The sequence below is a fragment of the Gambusia affinis genome, linkage group LG04, assembly GCF_019740435.1.
Source record: "Gambusia affinis linkage group LG04, SWU_Gaff_1.0, whole genome shotgun sequence".
NCBI lineage: Eukaryota > Metazoa > Chordata > Actinopteri > Cyprinodontiformes > Poeciliidae > Gambusia > Gambusia affinis.
Window position 1 is genome coordinate 24971306 of NC_057871.1, and position 13754 is coordinate 24985059.

A 13754-nucleotide genomic window follows, 5' to 3' on the forward strand; every position below is an offset into this window, starting at 1 on the left:
CTTTTTATTTTTCTGATACGTCTCGGCTAACATTTAATCCTGCTTTGTACCTGAATTAATAAACACAAAATTAAATGTTTTCTCTGTTGCTAAACCTAAATGTTTTTGCTGGATTGATGCATTTCTGTAGAAAATAAATAAATAAATAAATGTCTCTTTGCAGGTAAACAGTTCCGGGTGCTGTTCCTCAGCACGGTGCGGACGCGGCACACCTGCAAGCACAAGCAGACCGCCATCAAACGCAAAGAGCAGCTGGTGGAGGATTCGACCGAGGACCTCGACTACGGTTTCCTGTCAAACTACAAGCTGCTCAACACGGCCATCACCAGAGCTCAGTCCCTGGTCGCGGTGGTGGGAGACCCCATAGCGCTCTGCTCTGTTGGACGCTGCAGGTAATCCCTTCAAATCCGTCATTTAACCGATTTGACATAATGACTGTTAGATTAAATAGAAGGTAAAAACTGATGTTCCTGCATAACAGACTAAATCTTACTGTAACATTGGTGTTAAAGGGTAAATTGCATTTTTGTTTAATTTTTTTCAACTATCTTATTTAATGTTTTTCCGTATATCAAACATTTGCTAAAATAAAAAATAGTAGTTTTTATTCATTTATTCCACCAGATTAGTGCCGCCCCTCTTAACAGAGAGGTTAGCTAACAGACTGTTTTTGTTGAAAGATTAACTGTGGTCCAAATATTTTTTATGTACATTTTTATTTATTTTTAGGGGGTTTTCACTGTTATGTTGACCAGACATTGTGGCTAGCACAAAGATTTGGATCCAAATGATTAAAGTATTGGGATTGGCCAAGACTCATTCACACTATGACACTTTGGAAAGTGAAATAAAACAAAATGCTTGAAAACTGTAGCTTCAAATAAGCCCTGAAAAAAAAATCCATTTATATTCAATCAGTATTACACAAAACTCACTTCTCTGTGACATTTCAGAAATTGGGGTCTTTGCTTTTCGTGACAGTGACGGATATCATAAATAATATCACTCAGTTGTTAGCTACTATTAGCATGTTAGCCCCAGTGTACTGCTTTTGATAGCACTTGTTCATTATTTGGCTCGTAACATATGAGACATGGCATTCTGGAAATGTTTTCTTCCTGCTTAGGAAACTTGCTGCTAAAAATGCCATTTTGAAAATGAAAACTTTGGATTGAACTCTCTTTTGCACAGCTTAGTCTCCTGTACTTAGAACTCTGTGCATATATCTGAGAAGGTCACGTTGCACAAAGGACCACTGCAGCTTCGTTGTCTGTGTTAATTGGACTTTGAAGAGAGAGAGAAAAAAAAAAAAAAGGTTGACTATCCAAACAATAGTCATGAAAAGTTAGTTTTTTGAGGCTCTTCACACAAAAATAGGCCGTAATTGCTAGAAGATCTTAAAATGTGGCTATACTATATTTGTGTTGCTGGTGCAAAGTCACAGGCAGTAGATTCATTTAAAGAAGCAGTATTTTGTAAAATTGACTTTTTTGAGCTTTACATAATGTTATACTGTTATTCCCTCATCATAAACAGACCTGGAGTGTCACTTTGAGTCTTTCATGCATGTTTTAGAAATCCTTTAGACTCCATGGCAACCATTCAGCTGTGAAAAACGCCTGGGTGGACCTAGCTCCGCCTTCTTCTGAGAACTGCAGCTTCTGAGCTGCCGCCTCACAGAGCTTTCCTCCACCTGTAACTCCCCACTCGGCTCCTTCAGACTAGCCAGCAGAAATTAGCAAACGTGGTGAAATGGCGCATCAGCTGAGCTCATCTTACGAGCTACTTGCACATGTTAAAGGCTTAGTAGAGGAGCGATGATGTGATGACTTCCTGAAGCCAGAGTTTCAGAAACAGCAGGAGCTTTTAAAGCGACAGGGGTCCAATTTTAAGGTGTTGATTTACAAGGTAACATTTCTTTTAAGTCATATTTAATATATACAGTATTTTCTCTTTTTTTTTTTTTGACCAAATGAAGTTAACATATTTACTTGATTATGCTCTGTGTGCTTGGAAAACTCATAATACACTTAAACACTATGATCTGGACTCCAAGAACGTAGCTGGGGTTTGATGGTCATATCCAAATAAGACGAAGAATAAAAAGCGTATAGATTCCAGCACATAATTTTGCCGCTCAAGGTGGCAGCATGTTGGAGGAGCTCTGTTACACTCAGATTTATTCTTTTTAAGATTTATTCCTCTTTTTTGTTTTTTGTTTTTTGGGGGGAGAGGCTTTTTTTTTTCTCCCCTCAAGATGAGCAGATGATGTAAAAAATCTTCATAAAATGATGAACAAGCCTCAGCCCCCTCTTCTGAAGACGTTATCCCACAACACATTGTCTTCTCTCAGAAGCTCCTTCAGATTCGTTGTAACACTGACTGCTGGCAAATATCCTTCCTTTCCACAGCTGTCGAAATCTAAAACAAATCTTTGAAGAAAATTGTGTTGGATTTAGTTTTCTTCTGGCGTTGGATAAAGTATTTTGAAATTGAATTAATTTGAATACAACAGCGATTACATTTGGGATTAATCTGACTCATCTCAACTTGGATAAATTTGCTCCTTTACTTGGATATAGGCTGTAATTGATCCAACATGCTGTCGGCTCATTGTTTGAATCGACGTGGGCCCGCTTCCACAACCGTCTCCATAATGGCTGCGGTTTGCCGACACTAGTCAAAACAACATGTCAAGGATTTCACTGTCTGGCTGTTGGCAAATGTCAGCCTGTCAGCATCCAGCCAGCAAAACTGATGTGATTAGGAGGAGCGCGTCGTTTGCACAGATTTCCAGCAACGAAAGGTCGAGGTCAGCGGCGCAGCGGAAGCTTTGCTCCTAAAAACAGCGAACAGAAAGATGCTTTGATTAAACGTGCATTTAGAAATGGCTTAATTTTCGTTCTTGTTTTCTTTCCAGAAAATTCTGGGAGCATTTCATCTCAATCTGCCACGAGAACTCCAGCCTGCACGGCATCACCTTCGAGCAGATCAAGGCTCAGCTGGAGGCCCTGGAGCTCAAGAAGACGTACGTCCTCAACCCGCTGGCCCCGGAGTTCATCCCTCGGGCCCTCAGGCCCCTTCAGGGACACCAGTCCTCCTCCCAGGGCCTTCATCCCCACCATCATCCTCATCCTCAGCACGGAGTGGCTGCCTCCAACAAGCAGGCCGCGCAGCATCACCAACAGCAGCAGCAGCAGCAGCAGTCCCCTCCAAAGGTATTGAGTGTTTTTGTTTTTTTGGAAATCCTCACAGCTGGCAGGAAAAAAGAAAAGATCCAGCAACAATGTACATTGTTTAGCTTAAAAGCTATAAATAATTACGTCTTAATCCCTTTGGTTTCAGATTATAGCATTAGTTATTGATGAAGACGTAGCGGTGGATCTCGGCCATCAGAAGCAAAAACCTCAGGGAGAGTTCACTTTAACACACATTGGACTGGATATTTACTAGGGATCAGGCTTTGGTTGTACTTCTATACTTAAAGTAGGTTTAGTTTTACTTTAAAATATGTAAATGTTACAGGACAGTTTCTGTTAATATGTTTAGAAGAGAATTAGTGGGAGGTTGAGTGGTCTACTCCATTTTTCAGTTTTAGCAAACACCAAATTATCAGAAGCTTTTTCCAGTCTTGAATGCACCGTACCAAACCCCTGCCAGGTGAACAACTCTCTTCGGTGTGGATGTGGTTACGGACAGAAAACCTGTATTTAAGTATCAGGAAGGTTTTTAAACTGATGTCGGATGTAAGAATCAATATCGAGAATTGCCTCCACTTTATCCAGACTGGGAGAGAGAATAAGATGTTAATCAGATAACAGGAAGGCTGAGAGCAGCACATTCTTTTGAGCTTTAAGCTATCATAGAACATAGAAATATTGGAGTTATAGGTAATCGTCTATGCTCTCCATATGGAGTTATTACACTGAAACCACTGGATGCTAAAGACGTCTTAAAATGTCTGCTGTGTGAGTAATAAAAGTGTGTTTTTATTTTGGAGCTTCAGAAGTATCACAAAGTTTTCCAGAACATACAGAATAATGTCATCTCTGGTTCTAACACCAATATTTTAGAACTGCTACAGGGAAAAAATATTTCCGATGTGATTCTTGGAAATAAATGAGAACTGACTGAAATTTGCATAAACAAACCTTTACCAAAAAACAAAAAAATTAGTTTGAGAATCAATGAAATTCTAAGCAGTGCAGCTTTATTGTTAACCTTTACCTCAGAGCCCCTGCTGGGACTCTCAAACTAAAAGGCAGACTTATAAATTGATTTTGTTTTTGGATATTTTAAACCAAAATCTGAAAAAAATAAAGAAACGTTTTATTTTATGTCTAGTTAAATCTGCAAAATATTGTAGGACTAGTTAGATATTTGGTCATATTTTTATCCTTTAGCAAATCAGCAAAGAAATTACCATAATAATGCAACTTCGTGTAAATTCTCTACACTTTCTGAAGGTGGGAAACAAATTACAAATCTGCTAAAAAGTCCGTGTAATTTTCCCCACGGGAAACGATTTTATGATTACCAATTTGCTAGCCAGGAAATAAAGAAAAAACAATCAGACTGGAAATCAGCGTTTCAGTGTTCCACACAAGGTTCTCTTATTAGATTTTTTCTCTGGGTTTAAATCGTCTTTGTGTGGCTGTCTGCTCTCGCCGCCCGCCCTGAGGTAAAGGTTAACGAAATCAGCAGAGCTGCCAACCTGCTGCCGTCACCCACTGGGCCTAATGAGCTCCGGCAGCCAGCTTTAGGGATAAACACACACTGGAGCTGCACACTTCGCAGCTCTCTGAGCCGCCTGTGAGGAAACTACCGAGTGGGTGCTTTCCGTCATCGCGCCTTGAACGTTTAACAACCAGAGCATTCGGTTAATGCAAGTTATTCTGCAAAGTTTTAAAAGTGTCCATCTTTTTGTGATTATATTAAGAATGTTTCAAGAACCAGGTTGTAACTTTTGTTTGTGTTGGTTTTATTAGAATTTTTGCGGCCAATTTCCTGTCTGAACGTTTTTTATTTTATTTTTTATGACCAATGGATATTTATTTTAATGATTTGGATTTCACATGGAAAAAAATCTCAAACAAAAAAAAAATGCTATTCTCGTAAGTTATTTTATTTTAAAAATCACATCACAATTAGGCCAATAAATCAATTAATCGCATTATAAATTAAAAGAAACTTAATAATTTTTATTTTCTTGATTTTTAGGGTTTTTTTTTCTTTTCTCTCTTTTTACCAAAAACTGAATGAAAAAAACACTCTTCAGTCTAGTGCTTTGGTCTCAAATGTCCCCTTTGTTTGAAAGAAAATTTTGTTTACACAGTTTTCACAATTCATTTTATTTGTTGTTTTCTTGATTTGTTTTGAATATTTAAAATGTCTTCCAGTTTAAATGTTAGAATTTAACGTTTATTGATCCTTCACAATGTGTTCTCGCGTTATTATACAATAATATTGTATTACTTGAAAACGGTCTCAAAACATCTAGTATGGTTCATTGCAATAAATTTTCTGGGACAGTTTATTGTCCCAGAAAATTTATTGTAACACGCCTAATCATACTGTAAATGTAAATAATAATAATAAAACAAATGGTCACTGTAAAACAGGTTTTGTGTAATATTGCTGTAAAAGAGAGAGGCCATTTTAAACTAGTGGTTAGCTTCTCATATTAGCATTTGATGTTGGAGATGTCCCAACATGTTGGTTTCTTTTCTTTTTCTCGCTTCATTTTAAACACCTTACCATTACCAAAAATGGCTAATTTTATTGCCAGTAGACAGGTTTACAGACTATAAAATCTCTCTGATATAGTGGTGAAAAGAAACAAGGATTACAATATGAGAAAAAAAACCCTCAATGGGTCAATATGGGAGAGTGCTGGAAGTGTTTGTGTGGTGCGTTTTAGGAGATCATACTTTGTAGTTTCTGAGCAGTCGATGGTGCCGATCATAGTGATACCAGCTGATTTCTTTTGACGTCTTTGTTTAAATGGGGGGCAGGTTGTATAAAGTTGAAATTGTGAGGAAGAGTGCACCGATGGCCCATTTCTTGGCACCGGTTTCGTCATTCTTGGGTGATCAGCCGATAATTGATCGTGAAACCCGTCTAATCTACCCGTCTAATCTACCTCCACAAAGACAAAGACCTTAAAATCAGCTTCTGTCCCTTTTTGCTCTAAGCAATGGTCACCCAATAGTTGCAAAATGTAGCAACCTTGTTTCTGTATTCGGCAACTTTTCAGACTAAAAAAATTAAAAAATCTGAATCGGCAGGTCAGGCATTTTAAAGATCGGTAATCGGCCAGAAATCTGCAATCGGTGCCCCTCTAGTTGTGACCGTTCTTTATTGTGCAAAAGTTAGACACTCCGAACTGTAAGGTAACTGATCTGCTTTTCTGTGTTATTTACCGTCGTCGTACTCTTTATCCCACTGACTCCCCTTCCTGCTGTTCTAAAGTAACTCTGGTTTCATAACTAATTGCTTTGCTTTCCTGTAGGGGAAACAGGCGAACCACACAGAGCACCTCCCACCTGATGGATATGGTGAGTATGTCTGTTAATATTGCTGAACTGTGTATATTTGTAATAAATAGTCCGTTTAGGTTTATTTGGGATTTGCACCTGCCCGCATGCCATTTTTATTGGCAAAGAAAATGGTCAAAAACAACAAACATGCAATGCTAGATTATTTCCCTGTAAAAGAACCCAGCGTGCGCTCTCTGATGCAGCAGCCCAGATGGATACACACAGGCCTGAGGCTGTTGACACCATCAGAGCGAAGCAGCCAAGAACACAATGATCTTTCTAGGGAAGCACAATAAGTTTGTGTCAGCAAGCTGCACTAGTTTTTTTTTTTTTTTTTTTTTTTAGACTTTCAAAGAAAAAAAAAAACCAATCTGTGAAAGTCTAAAATTTGACTATTATGATGCTGGTTACATTTCTGTGGAGGTGACACTGCTGATAAGCGTGGGGGAAGAAAATGAAATTGAAGTTGGAAAACAATTTGTCAAAAATCTTTGCATTAGCAAACGTCATTTCTTGTTCTGTCAAAAATGTTGTCTGTCCCGCTTTAGCATACGGCTTAAAAAGGAAATTTTTCAAACCAGACCCGATTTCCGATTTTAATCTACTTTGTTCTCACAAAATAGATAAGAAAAAATGGCACAAAAATATTTTTAAAAAGTGGCTTTTATCATCCCATCTATGGGTTGCACTATGGAGCATTAGGACCAGGCTAAAGGATTTTTTATTTTTTTTAATGTTTTATAGCACTCCTCATTTTAATTTTTCATTATTTTGTGCTCTAGTTGTCTTAAAATGATTACTTAATTTTCCTAATTTTGTCACTTTATTCTGGTAATATTTAAACTTTATTTGACATGGTTTCAACTTTTTTGCCATATGACTTTCTTCTTGGAATTAAGAGGAAAAAAATCTTAGTCTGGTCCTAATTTTCCATTGTAGTATTGGTTTGAATTTAAAGTCCAAATTAACAGAAGCTGTAAACATGCTTGTCAAACAAGATGGCGTCCAAAAGGCTTGCTGACATCACTCTGAACTATGGAAACCAAAGGAGTGCATTGGTGGAAAGAAATAACCCAATTTTCCAAAAGTTAAATCTTAATTGTTCAATCGATAAAATTGATTTCCATCTATTGATCCTCTCTCTGATCCATCCATTTATCCCGTCTACGTGTTTTTTGTGGATTTTACATTTAATGATTGACCTTGACAGAAATCTCTGACCTATATTTGCATTATTTTTGTCTTTAGATTTTTATTAAAGCACTAAATTGACCAGAAAACCTCAACTAAAGTTTGTAGTTTGAAAAATAGCCATTGTGTTCCTTTGTCACCCTTCACATTTTAGTGCAATCCAGCCCTGCTGTGTTGATGGGAAACCCCATCCGGGCCTTCACGCCCCCTTTGGGTGCCAATCCGGCCGGCATAGGGAAGTCGCCCAGCCCCGTGCAGCGCATCGACCCTCACACCGGAGCCAGCATCCTCTACGTACCAGCTATGTACGGAGGAAACGTGGTCATGCCCATGCCTCTGTCGGTACGTTTCCCCCAATAACCTGAATTGGTCATCTGCTCCCTCACTGCGTGCGGCGCACCTGCGAAAAATCTCTTTGATCCGTGATCTAGTTTTGTCGTCCTTAGTTGCCCTGGCCAGGTTACCAGAACCGCTTTGCTGTGGACCCTCGCATCATGAGCCACCCGGCGGCCATGGCCTACAACTTAAACCTGCTTCAGCCGCAGAACCGAGGCTCTCCCATCCCTTATAGCGGCGTGGCCCACCCCTCTCCTTTAGGACTGGCCCAGCTCAGCCCAGAGAAGGAACTGCAGGCGGACCTCATCAGGAACGGTCTGCTTCTCTTGTGCTTAAACTTCAGGCCAATCAGCTACAGCTACAAATAAACTGTAAACGAGAACCACTTGAGTTGACTGAAGGTGGTTATGTTGTGACTTCTAGGTAAAGTAGACGGCTGCACAAAGGCCGAACAGACCCGTCTTCAGACGCCAGAGAGGAAAAACGCAGACATAAGGGAAAAGCAGGCAGGTTTACCCATTAGTCGATTAATTCATATTTATGCTTTATGAAAGCTCCTTTATTATTATGATTAGGTTAAAGTCCATTTTTGTGTGTTTTTTTTGTGCAGGGAGATTTAGACACCGGTCAAAGTCGAAGTTTAGATTCCCAACCAGAGGGTCTGGTTGGCTTTCCGAACGCTCTGCTTCACCGCAAAGACCCTTCAGCTACCCAAAGATCCCTCAACTACCACCTGGCACCGCCCAGCCCAGCTTTTCCTCCACACCCCGCCAGCGGAAGAGCCTTCCCCCAGCAGTACCCCGTTCCTAGACTTCCCTACCGGGTTGGTCAGCCTCCACATCCAGGGATGCCCCAACAGAATCAGCAGCAACAGCTCAGTCCTGCCTTCACCGGTGGAAGCCACGCTTCCTTCTTCAGCGGGTCCATGGCCGCTCACCGATCCGTGCAATCGCCCACCATGGACGGGGCGGAGTCTTCGGGGGCCGAGGAGATGAGCGGCACCATTAGGACTCACATGGGCCACCAGGGGGCGCAACACCCAGGCCTACCCCAGCACAACAGGGTCAGCAACTTTGGGGAGGATGGACAGGATGGAAGTCTGGTGGACGGTTTAGGTGGGTTAAAAAAATCCTTTAATTTCCGTGAGAAAACGTGAAGCGCTTGTAGTAGAATGCTAATATAATAAGTGAAAAAAAAAATACTACCATGTGACTGGTTTGGTCAAATATCAGGCAGAAACAAGATGGTGCATTTGGAAAAAACAATCCATGCAACAGTTGAAGCAAAACATAAAGTGGTATTTGATCTTAAATTTCAAGTAATTGAAGTATTAAGTCTCAAATTTATGCCTGTAAAATTACGGCATTTAAATATCTTATGTGAATTTAAAGAAATGTAAGATGCAAAAGTTTGATGTCTGTGCAATTCCATACTGTGTTTTGTGACTTGAGGCATTTGAGGCTAGCTGCAAATACACACATGCTGGCTAGCTAGCTGGCTAGAGCTAAGTTGAAGCTAAAACTAGGCCATTTGAGAAGTTCTGGGTAGAACATATTTACAAAGTTTTTATATATATTTATCTTAAATACACATGTATATATTTTTGTACAGTTTTGGCTTCATTACTGCTGTCAGTATGATGTTCTTCCAGCAAACCGCCTTCTTTTTATGCCTGTATGCTCCAGTTAACGATTAATTGATTACTAAATAAGTTGACTATTATTTCAACAATCAATCACTTTAAAATTTGATTAATCGTTCCATTCCTTTTTGCCAATCGTTCCATTCCCATTCCAAATTTGTTGTTTTGAAATGCAAATAAGTACATAATTGAAATTCATTGAGTCGGTGCGTTTTCAAATGACAACATTAACCAGTCCCACATTTTTTAACCTTTCAGACCTCCAGAGTCCCATGACCTTAGAAGCCCTGAGCCAGCAGCAGCAGCAGCAGCAGCAGCAGCAGCAGGCGGCCAGACTGGGCCAGTGGGGGGAAGCAGCAGGCCCCTTCCTCCAGGGCAGTGTTGCCTTTCCTCTGCCCCAGCAGCTCGCCCACCTCGCTCAATCTGGCATGGCTCGCTTTCCCCCTCAGCTGCTCCGGGCTGCTACCTGGGGGCTTGGTGCCAATATGGACGACGAAGCCGTTTCCTCTGCCACCGCGGGTCCAACGTGCTCCAGGTTGGCCTTAATCTAAGAAGTGTTTTTCTTCTTTTCTTTTTTTTTCCCTTTGTGTTAGTCATTTGAAAAGTCGTGTTTTTGTTTGATCGAACACCATCCTGAGGTCGGTTTTAAAAACAAAAGTATTTCTGTCGCGTTGCTTTAAGGTACCCGGGCCTTTTGAGAGAGATGCCCCCCCAGGAACAGCCGGAACCACGGGAAGCGACCGAATTGCAGCCGCCGCCTCAGTCCCGCCTGCTCCAGTATCGACAGTCCCAGACCCGTGCCTCCGGCGAGCCCTCGTCCTCCTTAGCCCCCCTGTCCAATCACGCTGGCCCCTTCCCCGCAGGACTGTACTCCCACGAAAGCGGCCGGAACCTCCTCAACGAAAACCTTCTCAACAACCCGGCTCTGCAGCAGCAGCAGCACCCAGGGAACCCCCTGTACAATGCTGGCAGCTACCCGAATCAGCCACCAGCGCAGTCCGGCGGCAGCAGCCCCCCACCATCGAACGTGAAGTATCTCCTGCAGGAAGCGCAGTGGTCCCACGGCGGAGCGGCGTCCGTGTCCCAGCAGAACCACCTCCTAGGGAACCAGAGCCATAGCCTTCTGTACGGACTGCCCCTGATGGCTCACCCCAGCAGGCCGGAGCAGGTGCTGATGCAACTCCACCAGCAGCAGCATCAACAGCAACAGCAACAAAATCAAGGCCTGGACTCTGAGTCCTACCACCCTCTGTCCCCTAGAACATCAGCAGCCGCTGCCCTCCACAGCGTAGACGAGGTACGCCTGCTTTGCTTGTCGTTTTGCACCAATCCTCTTTTTTTTTTCTTTTTTCTTCCGATGTCTGAGGTTTAGTTAAGGCCGATTCCATTTCAGAAAAACCTCAATTGACTTAAAGCGTTTCTTCTTTTTTTTAAAACACAGACATATTAAAACAAAACAGCCACATGTTATCATTGCTGTTTGTTACACGAGATAAAAATTACATCATTATTTCTCCTACTATAAGTCTAATTTCAGTCATGATATAGTTCTTTCTGTGTTTTTTTTCCTCCTAGAAATGCAGCAGTTCACTTTTTCTACTCCCGATACCGATACACATATCGGCGGTTTAATATCAGCTCAGATCTGATACGATACAAACAGTCCTGAATCGACTTAATATGTTTCCTTTTGTTTAAACAGAGACATAAATGTACTGAATTACTCTTTTATTTGATGATTCTGCATCAGTGCACCACACTTAAAACAATGGTGAAACACAAAAATATAACACAACTTCTTTTTTTTTCTTTTTGTCAGAGCAATTAGGAGTAAAACAGCCAAATTAAAATTAAATGAACTAAAAGCTTGGCAACCTTGGTCAAATGTAAAAGTAAACTACAACAAACCTTCTTTCAAATTTTTCAGAAAGGTATTTTAGGAACTCTAAATACGATGTAAAATAAACATTAAATCATGACGTCATTTAGACAACAAAGTATAGAATCTGACTGAAAAGAATCGCCCAAATGGAGCGGCCACATTGTCACTAATGTCCAATCTAGAATATTTTTGGTTTTTCAGGATATCAGGACCATCTATACACGTTATGTCGCCGTTTCTTCCCCTCTTTAAATGAGCTGCATGGTTTCTAGATGAAATCTCCCGTCAGTGTCGTGTTGAAGCCGAGTCCAGTTTGATGAGTGTATGACCTTCCTGCTCCTCCGTCCCTCTGTTCCCTCGCAGTATGAACCGAGAGGTCCAGGCCGGCCCCTCTATCAGCGCCGCATCTCCTCCAGCTACCCGGATGAATCGTCTCCAGCCCACCCCTGTCATCCCGAGCCCCAGGATCACCCCCAGCAACCGCACGGCTCCTACAGCTACCCCCCACACGACCACCTCTGGCCCAGCAACGGCGGGGGTCCCGGTCCATTCCAGAACATTCCATGCAACGGAGCTAGCAAACTAGTTCAGCATCGTGAGCTTCTAGGTAAGATAAAATCATTTTATTAGTCTCCCATAGGAGAAGCAGGAGCAAAAACTGCAACATAAGTGTAAATAAATACATAAAAAGTATCAGATCGGCAGTATCGTTTCCACTCACACACAATACATCCTCTACATGCTACTGTTGGTCATCGTCTGGACCTCCTGTTACCCTGTCCAGGCCCCACTAGTCTGCCATTTATCAGGTTAATGGAGAGAGGTTCGAGTGAATGTTTCAGACGGTTATATTTGCACAGGGGAACCCAGAACCTTCTCCCAGAGTTCATAAGAACATATTCTGATGCCATGTGACCCATCAGGCAAAATGTTCTGATGGCGGCCTGTTGGCGGCCTGTTGGCGGCCTGTTGGCGGTCTGATGGCGGCCTGATGGCGGCCTGTTGGCGGCCTGTTGGCGGCCTGTTGGCGGCCTGATGGCGGCCTGTTGGCGGCCTGATGGCGGCCTGATGGCGGCCTGCTCCGACGGGTGCTGTGGGGAAGATGGATCCAGAGTGTTGATGATCTTACTTGCCATCTTCACCAGGCTTTGAATTTGAGTTTTTAATATTCCCAAACCACCCAGTGACACCATATCTAAGGATGGACTCGACGGTTGCCCTATAAAATCAACATTATTGTTTTAGAAACGCCACACAAACGATGTCATCTAAGAAAATAGAGACGCTGGTGAACCTTTGCACATACATTTGTCACATGTACATGCCAGCTCAGTTCGCCGTCTACTTACAAACCGAAATATTTAAAAGTTGTAACCTGTTTGATGGAGCCGCCGTGTATGGCTGTGGGACTCCGGTCACTTATTGATTTAGGATCCAGAAATAATCCAACAGTTTTGGAGGTGTTTGTCTGCAGCTTATGAGAGTCTCACCATAGAACAAACTTAACTACAGCAGCTTTATGACTGTCTCAGAACAACAGCATCGTCTGAAAATTTTAGGATGTACTGATTGGGTTGAGAACTGACACGTTCGTTTGTGTGCAAATAAAAAGGTAAGGTGAACTGACGCAACCTTGGGGGGCTTCTGTGCTGCTTAACTTAGAATCAGAAAGAACTGAATTGTGTTTTACTTGCTGAAATCATTTTGATAAAAAGGAATAATACCACGTAGTTAAAAAAGGATTAACCTTCAACTGTACCAGTTTCCTGAGAAGAAAAGCTGAACTAAAATCGACAAAAAGAAGTCTGGCATGTTCTTCTCCAGATGCTTTAGCGCGAGGTGCGTCAATGTTACGATAGCATCACTGGTACTGCGTCTCCTAGCGTGAGCAAATTGAAAGGGATCCAGAAATGCTTAAAGAACAATTCAGCTCCTTTTATTTTTTAAATTAGAAAACATTTCATTGCTTAAAGCTTAATCTCTCATTTGATGTATGGAGAAAAAAAAACTTTGTAAAGCCTGAAAACAGATTAGAAATAACATTTCACAGGATATTAAAAGTACTTTTAATCTGAGGCCTTAGTAAAAACAACTGTCTTTTAGATTATTCTTAACTTTCAGACTCAAGTTTGAAAAAAATCTATATATAAAATTGATATTTTAA

General features: G+C 41.5%; 1 protein-coding gene across 2 annotated transcripts in view; it reads left to right on the forward strand.

The window, feature by feature from the left end:
- The window catches only part of helz (helicase with zinc finger), a 59536-nt gene that overhangs the window by 41918 nt on the left and 3864 nt on the right, over nucleotides 1-13754 (forward strand). For both annotated transcript variants that reach the window (XM_044113804.1, XM_044113806.1), the window contains exons 23-32: nucleotides 164-392; nucleotides 2921-3218; nucleotides 6512-6557; nucleotides 7885-8072; nucleotides 8177-8381; nucleotides 8490-8572; nucleotides 8677-9181; nucleotides 9967-10243; nucleotides 10390-11005; nucleotides 11954-12197. In XM_044113804.1, the coding sequence (XP_043969739.1) occupies nucleotides 164-392; nucleotides 2921-3218; nucleotides 6512-6557; nucleotides 7885-8072; nucleotides 8177-8381; nucleotides 8490-8572; nucleotides 8677-9181; nucleotides 9967-10243; nucleotides 10390-11005; nucleotides 11954-12197 (2691 nt within the window). The remainder of the gene's footprint in view (nucleotides 1-163; nucleotides 393-2920; nucleotides 3219-6511; nucleotides 6558-7884; nucleotides 8073-8176; nucleotides 8382-8489; nucleotides 8573-8676; nucleotides 9182-9966; nucleotides 10244-10389; nucleotides 11006-11953; nucleotides 12198-13754) is intronic.